The sequence below is a fragment of the Geotrypetes seraphini genome, chromosome 11 (assembly GCF_902459505.1).
Source record: "Geotrypetes seraphini chromosome 11, aGeoSer1.1, whole genome shotgun sequence".
NCBI classification, from domain to species: Eukaryota; Metazoa; Chordata; class Amphibia; order Gymnophiona; family Dermophiidae; genus Geotrypetes; species Geotrypetes seraphini.
In genome coordinates, this window is record NC_047094.1 from 12,133,972 (window position 1) to 12,146,799 (window position 12,828).

Genomic DNA, 12,828 nt, shown 5'->3' on the forward strand with positions numbered 1-12,828 from the left:
TTGGTTTGTTTGCTTTTTCACTTAGCCAAGCCAGGATTTCAGAATTAGCACTGTGAATAAGGATGAGAGTTGCATGCTATAGGTATCCCGTATATGCAGTTTTATCTCATGCATATTTATTGTTGTCATTCTGAAAACTTGACTGGCTAGGTGAGTATCCAGGAGACAGCTGAGAAGCAGTGCAAGACACTACCTACAAATGAAAGACTGGGGCTGGCTTAGTGGTAGTGTCATGTGTAACCATGTAGAGGACACGTATTTGATTTACAACTAGGTCTTCTGTTCTCTGGGCTCATCAGGGTGGGGGAAGCTGCCAAGAGAATGTCAGCCATTGCTCAACTAACACCTGTTGGCCAGACTTAAAAGTTAGATAATGACATGGGAACAATTTTTCCCTGTCCCCGCGGGAACTCATTTTCCCGTCCTGGTGAGTTCTTTTCCTGTCCCTGCCCCGTTCCTACAAGCTCCATCCTCATCTGCACAAGCCTCAAGCACTTTTAAATCATAAGTATTTGAAGCTTGCGTGGTTAAGGCAAAGCTTACAGGAATGGGGTGGGGACAGTGACAAAACTCAACAGGGACGTTACGGGGAAATTGAATTCCTGCTGGGACAGGGAAAAATTTGTCCCTGTGTCATTCTCTACACTGCACTACTCTAGAAATCAAAATGTGATAAAAGTGAGCCAAGTATAGGACAATCCAGCCATTGTGACATCACTGAGGTTGGCTCTTATTGGTGGAATGAGGCATTATGATGTCACAATACCAGCTCTGGTTATCAGAGGCTGAAACTCTTTACACTATTTATTTAGTCATTTTTCTATACTGTTCTCCCAAGTAGAGAATGACATGGGCACATATTTTTCCCCGTCCCCAAAGGAACTCATTTTCCTGTCCTAGTGAGTTCTTTTCCTGTCCCTGTCCCGTTCCTACAAGCTCTGTCCTCATCAGTACAAGCCTTAAACACTTTAAAATCATAACTCTCATTATTACCCTATTGTGCATATTCCTCTAATGACAAAAATGTTGTAATCAATTATTTCTTGTCTACTCTCCAACTATTTAGATAAATTTTCTATCTTGTTACCATTTCTACACGGATTCAGGCCAAATTTTAGCACAGAAACTCTTTTAATATCACTAATTGCAAAGATTTCAAAATCTACAATTGCAGAATAAATATGCAGTACTGTTTCAGTTTGATCTGTTGGCGGTATTCGATGTGGTCCATCGTGATATTTTGATTCGTATGCTGGCTGACATAGGTCTGAATCATGTGGTTTTGGATTGGTTTAACAAATTTCTCCCGCAACGTTCTTTTGAGGTATGTTTAAAGGATGAGGTTTCATCTTCTTGGACATCCAAATGTGGGGTATCACAAGGCTCCCCTCTTTCACCCAGTTTGTTTAACATTTATATGACCTCATAAAAACCTTTTGTCTCTCGTCTGTAGAGACTATATATACTTATGCGGATGATATCTTCATCCTATTGGAAGTTAACCATGATCTTTGCGACCTGGCTACAGGCATAGATAGTTGCATCTCCAAGCTTCAGAGGTGGGCTCATTCCATCCAAATGAAATTAAATGCTTCAAAAACCAAATTACTTTGGATTGGGCCTAGATTAGAAATTGTTGTTCTGCTGAAGTCAGGTATCTCATTACAACTAGATTTCTCCTGCAGAGTTTTGGGCATTATTTTGGACTAAGAACATAAGAAGTTTCCTCCACTGGGTCAGACCAGAGGTCCATCGCGTCCAGCGGTCCGCTCCCGCGGCAGCCCATCAGGCCTATGACCTGTGAAGTGGTCCCTGACTATTCCTATAACCTACCTCTACTTCTATCTGTACCCCTCAATCCCCTTATCCTTTAGGAACCTATCTAAACCTTCCTTGAACCTCTGTAGCGTGCTCTGGCCTATCACAACCTCCGGAAGCGCGTTCCATGTGTCCACCACCCTCTGGGTAAAAAAGAACTTCCTAGCGTTTGTTCTAAACCTGTCCCCTTTAAATTTCTCCGAGTGCCCCCTTGTACTTGTGGTTCCCCACAGTCTGAAGAATCTGTCCCTGTCTACCTTCTCTATGCCCTTCAGGATTTTGAAGGTTTCTATCATGTCTCCTCAGTCTCTGCTTTTCCAGGGAGAATAGCCCCAGCATTTCCAACCTGTCAGCGTATGAAAAGTTTTCCATACCTTTTATCAGTTTAGTCGCTCTTCTTTTAATGATCAGATAAATTCCTTAGCAAAGAAAGGTTTTTTCAGTTTGCATATGTTGAGAAAAGTTAGGTCATTATTCTATCAGGAACATTATTGGTACAGTCCACTGTGCTTGCTCAGCCGGATTATTGTAATTCTGTATATTTGGGTATTAAACAGGGCAACCTAGATCAACTGCAGCTAATACAGAATACAGCGGCCAAACTTATCTTTGGAAAGAGAAAGTACGATCATGTGTCTGTTGTTGAGAAAGCTTCATTGGCTCCCAGTTTGTTATAGGATACAGTTTAAGTGTGCATGTGTCGTTTTTAAATTCCTCTATGGAATATTTGATCCTTCAATCTCTCTCTGCTGGAATGCTATCAGATCTTGTCATCCAAGGATTACAACAATTTACAAATTATCATTTCCATTTTTTAGAGGACTTAAATGTGGCGGGAAACTCAGCAAAAGCTTTGTCATTTAAATTGGTGGAAATTTGGAACAAATTGCCAGACTCTTTAAGACAGGTCAATTACAGCAATTTCAGAAAGATCTAAAAACTTGGTTGTTTACGCAATAGTTGTTCAGACTAGTTCCTCTAACTATTTAAATATCTATTTAATCCTAACTAATAGTACTCTCTCTATTTGATCTATTAGATGTTATCTTATTTTTTAATTAATTGTAAACCGAATCGAGTTCCTTTGGTAAATGTTTTGCTATATAAATTGAAGACCTAAATTAGATTAGATTAAGACAGAGTTTACAGGAATGGAGCAGAGAGGACAGTGGCAAAACTCGTAGTGACGGGATGGGGAAATTGAGTTCCTTGTCCCCGTGTCATTCTCTATTAAAGGTGCAACTGCCTGGTCCCAGACTGTGGGGTTTTGCAGGGAATCATTGAATGTTGCTAAGGACGGTTGGTGTACTCTGGTTAAGTTGGGGGGGGGGAGGGGTTGCTTGAAGGCAGGAGAAAATTCCCAGGTATTTGCAAATGAAGGTTCATAATGCTCTAGCTCAGCAGAGTCTTGTAGCAGAAGGAAACTGCCAGGCCACAAATCATAAGTTAGAATAAGGCTAAGAAGACAGCTTCATATAAGCCATTTTAGAAAGGAATCTTCTATAAAAAATTATAGCTCTGTCAAAGAAGCAGGGATGTGTTTTGGCATCACACACAACAGGAAAAAAACATTTTAGAAAGGAACAGATTCAAAACGGTATTCCTTTATTTTGGGGTTTATACATGTAAGTAACCTATAAAACATGATTTGGCTATCTATTCATGTAAGTGGTGGATTTTGTAAATCTGCACATCTGTCGACAGATGATAAAAGACCTGAACTCCAACTTTTGGCAAAAAGAGGTGGTTTTCAACACCAGGGGTGAGCACAGTTCCCCCTTCAAATACTCTTTCAAAACTCCTAGATTAAAACAAGTTATCCAAGGGTTAAGCATTGCCAGGAACATGACTAATGCTGATAGGGAATTTTTTCAAGATGTATTGCCTTGCCTTTTTAATACACTTATATTTGAAGGACTGTCCAGACCACACCCTTTAAGTCTCTGTATGCTGCCTGTATATATATTTAAGTAGCTGGTTTTCAAAAAGAGTTACTTCTGCCTATAGCTTGATAGCCCTGAAGAGCCTCATTCATTAAGATCTTTCCCTTTAGATACACTTTGGCAAATCTATAGTGAACCATACTTTGTGAAGGGGCTCATTCATAATAACATTTTATTGTTCTGTGCCTATGAAAAAAAAAATCTTACTGAACATTTGGCATTTCTAATGCAATTAGAAGGCCTGGTCCTGTTGTTCAAACTCAATAAAAATGTAGCTTACCAAACTGATTTAGAAGAGCAATTGCATTTAAAACTGGAGACTTTCAGCTTGTATAAGCACTTGGTTGTTGGCGCTTAGAGAATTGGGTTAAGAGATACTTACATAGTAATTCTCTAAATGCTAACAACCAAATGCTTATATAAGCTGGAGGTCTTCAGTTTTAAATGCGATAACTTTTCTAAATCAGTTTTGTAAGCTACATTTTTATTGAGCTTGAGCAATAGGATCAGGCCTTCTAAAAGTTTGGAAATTCCATAGTGATTTTTTTTTTTTTTTTTTCAGTTTTACTGGAGCTGAACGTTTTCGTAACAGTGTACCAGTGATAAGGCAAAAAAAAAAAGTTCTTTGGCTCAGAACTCTAATAAAATCTGATTTATATACTATGAACACATTTTATTGTGTAAGGAAACTTCAGAAAAAATATCTAAAGGTATTTTACAGTGAAAAAAAGCAAGTAGCTGAAATAAAATAAATTTTAGGGTGTTTAATTAAAAAATTTTATGCCACCTTTTTCAGCATACAGATCTAGGTAGTACACAATCTAAAATGAATCAAAAAAGTGCAAATAGGAATGCCAATACCATATTTCCCCATATATAGGCCGCGGCCTATACATTGATTTTGAAACTAGCCTATTGGGTGCAGCTTGCTTAACTGGGGCAGCCTATCTTAAAAATCATCATTCCCCCCCCCAGCATCACCCTGCTCCCAACACAGAAACCTACTTGGACTGCTGCAGTCAGTCGGGACTTTACCTGCTGGACGGCTGCTGGCTGCCTCCTCCAAACTCGCAGCCAGGTTGCAGAGTAGGAGTGATGTTTTCGGCATCCAGCCTCGCCTCGTGCCGCTTCCTGAATGGCTTCTGTCAGTTCTCGTGAGTCCCACGAGAACTGACAGCAGCCATTCAGGAAGCAGCGCAGGGTGAGGCTTGAGATCGAAAACATCACTCCTGCCCTGCACAATGTGATTGGAGGAGGCAGCCAGCAGCTATCCAGCGAAGAAGGTATTTAAGTGGGGAGGATGATGTGGTTTATCTAATGGGGCAGCTTAGCTATGATTTTTAAAACGTAAATCGGCATTTCCTACGGCCTATATATGGGGAAATACGGTATATAGTATAGGAAAGAATACATCATGCAAAAGATATAAGTACACAAATAAACAAAACTTTAGAAAAAAATAAAAAGAAATTAGATGGCCCTTGAGTCGTCAACAACTTTAAGCACTGACCTAATGAGCTTAAACCTACAGAACTGCAAGTTGACTCAAACAGCTTGAGAGTATCAATCAATGGGAATCAAAAGATCTAAAGACGAGAAGGGGTGTATGGAATTGTTAACAAAGAGAGATTCAGCATAACCGAATACAAAGAGAGACCTGAAGCTAGTGCAAGTGATGAAGTAATGGGGAAACGTGACTATAGCAATGTTCTCTGTACAGTAAACACGCTGCTGAGTTGTGTAAAGTCTGAAGCCACTTGAGTTGCATAGGTAGAATGCTTGCATAACAAATACGTGAATAAGAGTGTGCATTGTGGGAAAATCAAGAAAGTCGCAAGTTGAGCAAATAGGGTGAAGATAAAGATAACTGTGTTTAATAACGTTCAAAATTTGAGCCTGAAAGGAAAGAGCAGAATTGAGAATGACACCAAGGTACCCTGAAAGATGTACCCTTGAGGGACGTGATAATTCAAAGAGCAGAGGAGTTAGTCAGTTGAGTATGGGCAGACTACATCTTTATATATTAATGGTTCCTTTCAGGGGCCAAGCTATAAGCCAAAAGGATCTCTGTTGCCCATCAGGATTGGCCTGACAGAGGCCTCTCTTGGGGGAAGGACATAAGATTCCTTCTCAATAATCATTCAAGTGTGCATACCAGGATCTCCGAGACCAGTCTAGAGCCATCAAGAGGACTAAACAATAATGATCCTCTATACTTCTTACGGACTGATTTAACAGGATGCTAAGGAAGGAGAATAGGTCTTACCTGATAATTTTATTTCCTGGAATTCTGCTAGATCAGTTTAGGACCCTACTAAGAACATCTAGCTGATACTGATTGCTCCTTATAACTTGAGTGTACCTGAATATTTTTCCTTAAAAATAAAAAAAATAGCCCATATTTAAGGCAGTTGAGTTCCTGAAGCAGGGAAGGGGGCATGTGAGTTCCTAGTCCTGCCAAGATTGATTTTCCTTGGGGAAGGGGGTGTAATGGCAGTGCGTCTTGTCAGATTTTCTATAGTTATTCAGGTGTTCTTGGCTTTGACGTTGACTTACTGACTTATCACTCCTTATACCAGTGATGATATCACTGGAAAGTTCTAGTGTATTCTGTCTCCATCTGCTGGTAAAATTCCAGAAAAGAAAATTTTACCAAGTACACTAATTTCTTGTTCCATATGTCTCCTCCAGGAATTTGACCAAACTGCTTTTGCCACATCCTCCAGCATTACAAGAGCCGAATGTTCAGTACCTTGTGAACCTGGAAATGCTTATGCTTTTGTATACTGTATGTAAGGTAACTTTGCTGATGATACTGGATTTGATTTCTTTGCAGGATGGTCAGATGATTGAATGTCGTTGCTGCTATGGAGAGTTTGCATTTGAGGAACTGACACAGTGTTCCGATGGTCACCTATTTTGCAAGGAGTGCCTCATTAGATATGCCCAGGAAGCTGTTTTTGGTTCAGGAAAGGTAAGTGGGATGAAGAGCACAAGTGAATGTCATTTTAGCCAAATACTTGGTTTCTTTTTGGTTTCAGTAGTTTTTTATTAACCATTTTGTTGAGCTTAAAGAATTCTTTACAACAACCCCACAAGAAACATCAAATATACACCAAAGAAATTCACCTAACTTCCCCAACTACCAAATACTTGGTTTAGTTTTCTATTTTTCCCCATTTTAACTTGATAGCTAGAGCAGTGGACATTCTTTTCTTTTCTTTCCTCTCCTGTCAGAATGAAATTCTGCTCCTCTGACATCCAATTTCCTTCTTTCTTATCATGGTATTTTTATTATGTATACTGCTCTGACAGCTCTTAATAAAGAGCGATATATCAAATTAATTAATAAACTTGGATAAGTATTTTGGGGAATGTGAATCGAGCTTTCAGCTTGGAATCTCTGGTCACGTCAGTGGTATGTAAGGTATATTAGAAATTAAGTTTGATATGGAAATTGTAGCCTTGTGTAGATCAAAAGTGAACTAATGACAGTGGTGCTTCCACTGGTGATATCCCAGTAAGATTGCAGTAGGATTAGTAGTGCAAGACCTGACCACGTGAATGTGTCTGAGCTAAGAATTTTGCTTTTTGCTACCCATGGTAGTCAGAATAAAATTGAAACCTAGAAATCTTTAAAGCCCTTATGAAGCCACCCTCTCCAGAAGCCAGGGTACATTGGTATCACCCTACTAGGTGCTTGATCTAGCAACGAGGCTTTGTTACCTGTCCTGACCCTTAAGGAACTATAGAGTGAAGATGTTCTCAGTAATAAGATGCCCTTACATATTAGAGTTGGGTTTTAAAATGTACAAGATAAAGCTGATAACATGGCTTTCCAAACTGTTTAGATTGCCGAAGTGAGGAAAGTCTACAAGGCACAATTTACTGGGCTTTCCATCTTCTATCATATGGTTTATTGACTTACAGTATATCCCGCCTTATACAAAGTAGGTTCCAAATGTTACATACATAATTAAAACAACTTCACATACAATCTAAACATATCAAAACATATCAGCAGCCAGCGCTTGCAATTGTATGAAAGACTTTAATTCCCATATTTCATTTTACAGAATAGAAACTTTTTCAGCAATTTCTTAGTTATACATGTTGCTCTGTCCACGTATATATCGAGAGTTCTCGTTCCAAGCTTGTGGGCCTATACAAGTGAACATACTTGCTTTCGACACTTTCAACCACAATTGTTTAACAGGTGGAACAAACAAATCACCGTGCTCTACTGAGTGGAGTCTTGAGAGTGGAACATATGGCAGAATACTATCAACCAGATAACCTGAGTGCTAGCCCATGTACACACAAGTACACCATGACCATATGATCACGATGTTGAATTGTAGTATTTAAATTGTATGTGTGTGTATGTTGTACATACTGCTCTGTCAAATGCAAATCTGTTCAAATAACCCTTCCACGATTCCTGCTTTTTTTGACACAAACCAAATAGAACTTGGGGGATCTGTGAATAATTCTTGCCCCTTCCTTCCCCCTTATAGTCTGAGCTGAGCTGCATGGAGGGAAGTTGCACGTGTACTTTCCCAACCAGCGAATTGGAGAAAGTACTTCCAGAGAATATACTATGCAAGTACTACGAGCGAAAGGCAGAGGAAGAGATTTCTGCAGCCTGTGCAGATGAATTGGTCAGGTAAGTGCTGTCGGGAGGTAGCAGTATACCTTCAAAGCTAGTCAGGCATGTCTTGGAAAATGTCGCGCCTGCACCTGGAGTACTGTGTCCAGTACTGATCGCCGTACCTTAAGAAGGACATGGCGGTACTTGAGAGAGTCCAGAGAAGAGCAACTAAGCTAATAAAGGGTATGGAGGACCTCTCATATACTGACAGACTGAAAAAGCTGGGGCTTTTCTCCCTGGAAAAGCGGAGACTTAGAGGAGACATGATAGAAACCTTCAAGATCATGAAGGGCATAGAAAAAATAGACAGGGACAGATTTTTCAAATTATGGGGAACCACAAGTACAAGGGGGCACTCAGAGAAATTGAAAGGGGAAAGGTTTAGAACAAACGCCAGGAAGTTCTTTTTCACTCAGAGGGTGGTGGATACATGGAACGCGCTACCGGAGGATGTGATAAGCAGGAGCACACTACAGGGCTTCAAAGAGGGTCTGGACAGGTACCTAGAGGACAAAGGGATTGAGGGGTACACATAGGAGTAGAGGTAGGTAATAGGGATAGGATTAGAGGTAAATTATAAAATTAGTCAGAGACCACTGTTCAGGCAGTGGGCCTGATGGGCCGCCACGGGAGCGGACCACTGGGCGAGATGGACCTCTGGTCTGCCTCAGCGGAGGCAACTTCTTATGTTCTTAATCAACACATGGGTTTTCAGTACCTTTTATAAAATAGGCACTCAGAACCAATTCTGGTAGCATGCAGGTTCAAACACACACATTTACACCTGCCCTAAAGAACATAAGAACATACATAAGAACATAAGAACTGCCATCTCTGGAACAGACCCTGGGTCCATCAAGTCCAGTGATCCGCTCATGCGGAGGCCCAGCCAGGTGTAACCTGGCGTAAACTTAGTCACCCGTATCCCTCTGTGTGCCTTTCGAGGAGATGTGCATCTAACTTGCCCTTAAATCCTAGAATGGTGGTTTGCGCAGCAATCTCCACTGGGACAACGTTCCAGGTGTCCACCACTCGCTGTGTGAAGCAGAACTTTCTGGCATTTGTCCTGGGCTTGTCCCCCCTCAGCTTCAGTCCATGACCTCTTGTCCTAGTCACATTTGACAACGTAACTAACTTTTTGTCCTGCTCTATCTTGTTGATTCCTTTTATTATTTTAAAAGTCTCAATCAGATCCCCTCGCAGTCTCCTCTTCTCGAGGGAGAACAGTCCCAGTTTTCTAAGTCGTTCTTCATAGCTCAAGTTCTCCATACGTAAGGTTTTGCAAGGGGGTGCAGCAGACAAACTCCTCAAATGTAAGGCTGCGACCCTGCAATCTGCCAGAGGTCCTGGGTTCATTACCCTCGGAGATGTTCAGCAGGAAGTGAAATTAATGACAGCCAAGAGTGGTTGCAGAAATTTATTGTGCAGAAATAGACTTAAAATTACAGATATGCAATGCTAAGTAGAAAGAGGCATCAAAAATATGCTTAATTACTAATGTACAGAGAGATTCTATTATGTAACTGCTTCTGTGGTCTTGTGAATGAGAGAGCAAAGACAGGTTCTTGAATAGGTGCTGTGAAGGTGAAGTGTCCAGAGAGGGGGTGGGGGTCAAGAGAGGAGGTTGGAATTTTGTTCTAAAAGTACTATCTGTTGTGGTTAAATACATCTTTACTTTAGTACAATGGTAAGGAAGGTGTGTGCGGTGTGAAAGACTGAAGGAGAAAAGAGAGAAAAACTGTCCCTCTTAGACTTGAGTTTCTATTTCCAGCATCTTTCTGTGACGATGGCGCTTCATGGACACTAACTATTTGTGCCAGAACATGCAGTCGGGGCCATTCTCTACCTTAAGCATCGGACCTTAGCACACCTTAATAATAATAACAGTTTATATACCGCAGGACCGTGAAGTTCTATGCGGTTTACAATGATTAAAAAATGTTACAGATTGAGTAGTACTAACAGAGTTGAAGTTTAGCGGTCAGTTGTTAATGGGGAAAGATTGTGCAGTGCAGCTGTCTACGTACTTTAGGAACAGATATGTTTTTAGGTGTTTCCTAAATTCCCCATAAGTGTTTGCAAGCCTGAGTAATTGTTTCAGATCTTTACCCCATAATGCTGCCTGATATGAGAAAAGATGTTGATGATGTCTTTTAAATTTGCATCCTCTAACATCTAATCTTAGCACATCTGTTGAACCTCAGGGCTGTGCCAAAGGTCTTTTATTACTCTTAAGCACTGATATAATTTAGAAGTAATTTAGGGCATTCTAAGGCTGAATGGCCTATCTGCACTGGCATCCCCCAAGATCAGATCTAACTAAACTAAACTAAACCTTAAGTTTATATACCGCATCATCTCCACGGATGTTGTGGAGCTCGGCACGGTTTACAAGAACTTAAAATATAGGAAGAGAAGGAAAAAAAAGGTTTACATGAACTTATATATAAAAGAGAAGAGTAAGGGGGGATAGAATTACATTTTAGTGAAAAGCCAGGTTTTCAGTTGCTTGTGGAATAATTGGAGGGAGCCCAGGTTCCGCAGCGGGGTAGTAAGGTCGTTCCAAAGACCTGTGATTCTGAAGAGAAGGGATTTTCCCAGTTTGCCTGCATAGCGAATACTGTGTAGAGAGGGGAAGGATAATTTATACCTGTTTGATATAGGCCTTTGCTGATATTGGTTAAGCTGATAGTTATTAATGTAAGGCTGGGCTGACAGACAAACCTACATATTTTATAAAATTAATCACATCGTAATTATATCTCCATCCAAACTACCCTTCCCCTAGGAAGGTAGATGTTCATTTTCTCTGCACCCTCTTGTGCAAGCCTGTGATTGAGCAAATTTGTAAAGAACCTTTTTCTATTTGTACAGGCTTTACATTCAGAAAAGGCTTTCTACAATTTTCTTCTTTATGCCTTTGAACTACTAGTTAGCTTATGCTTCAGTCTTCAAAACTCGTTTCCTATTGTAACAGTCATATTAATTTAATATGCCTTATGATATCGTTATAAGACTAAACTCTGCTTTTTTTGTTGCTTTGTAGGTGTCCATCTTGTAGTTTTCCAGCTCTGCTTGACAAAGATGTGAATAGATTTAGCTGTCCAAACCCTCGCTGCAGAAAGGTAAGTTGCTGGTGTTTTACTTGTGTTTGGACAGAGCTGACCGTTGGTGCTAGCCTTGGATATTACAGTCTTTCCACACTTGGCAGAGATGCTGCTGGTTATGGAGAACCATTTATTTATTTATTTTTTTAAAATAAGGCATTGCTCGTTATTGTGATGAAAAATCTGTAAATTAGTATCTGATAAATTGATAAGAAGAAGTTTAATTGTCTTGTTCTGGTATAGTCTGGTAGGAGAATGGTAGCAACATAACTTCTGAAGGCTTATATATTCTCTGAAGGCTTGTTCTTCTTTTTTTTTTTTTATTTGAAACATGATGGCAGATAAAGGCCAAATGGCTCATCCAGTCTGCCCATCCACAACGTCCGCTCCTCCTCTCCCTAACAGATCCCATATGCCTGTCCCATGCTATCTTGAATTCAGATACAGTCTTCATTTCTACCACTTCCTTTCTGGAGACTATTCCATCCATCTACCACTCTTTCTGTAAATAAGTATTTTCTTACATTCCTCCTGAGCCTATCACCTCTTAACGTCATTCTATGCCCTCTCCTTCCGGAGTTTTCCTTCATTTGAAAAAAATCTCACTTCCTGTACATCAACGCCACAGAGATATTTAAATGTCTAACCAGTACAGAGTTTGTTCTCTTACCAGGTGGCTCTTTGGGATGGGGAATTGAAACCCCTGTTACTAAGTTCTCAGTCTTATTATCATTTTAGAAAGCAACTGAAGACTTATCTGTGTGGTAATTAATTCTGATTCTTTTTATGTTAAATTTTTGTAAACCACATTGAACTTTTTGATTATGCGGTATAGAAATGGATGATTAGATTAGTAGTGTAACAAACAGCTTAATAAACAAAAATCATTGTACCTTAGCGAGACAATATCAGCAAGACTTCTGATTCATGAGTCCTTGTTGAAACAGGTTTTTATGTAACTAAGTGCAACATTTGTTCCCCTTTTACATGTACCCCCACCACCACCACCACTAATGTACTGGTACAGTGGCATTCAGGTTTTATGAAGAAAGACCTGGCAAAGCTTGAAGAATGGTCTGAAATTTGGCAGCTACAATTGAATGCTAAGAAATGCAAGGTCATGCATTTGGGCTGCAAAAACCCAAGGGAACGGTACAGTTTAGGGGGTGAAGAGCTTATGTGCACGACAGAAGAGCGGGACTTGGGTGCGATTGTATGTGATGATCTCAAGGTGGCCAAACAGGTTGAAAAGGTGACGACGAAAGCTAGAAGGATGCTAGGTTGCATAGGGAGAAGAATGGCCAGTAGA

General features: G+C 40.2%; 1 protein-coding gene across 3 annotated transcripts in view; it reads left to right on the plus strand.

Annotated features, from left to right (window-relative positions):
* Window positions 1–12,828, plus strand: part of RNF216 (ring finger protein 216) — a 185,878-nt gene that overhangs the window by 62,762 nt on the left and 110,288 nt on the right. For all 3 annotated transcript variants that reach the window (XM_033963367.1, XM_033963365.1, XM_033963366.1), the window contains exons 11-13: window positions 6,598–6,735; window positions 8,279–8,427; window positions 11,459–11,537. In XM_033963367.1, coding sequence (XP_033819258.1) covers window positions 6,598–6,735; window positions 8,279–8,427; window positions 11,459–11,537 — 366 coding nt within the window. The remainder of the gene's footprint in view (window positions 1–6,597; window positions 6,736–8,278; window positions 8,428–11,458; window positions 11,538–12,828) is intronic.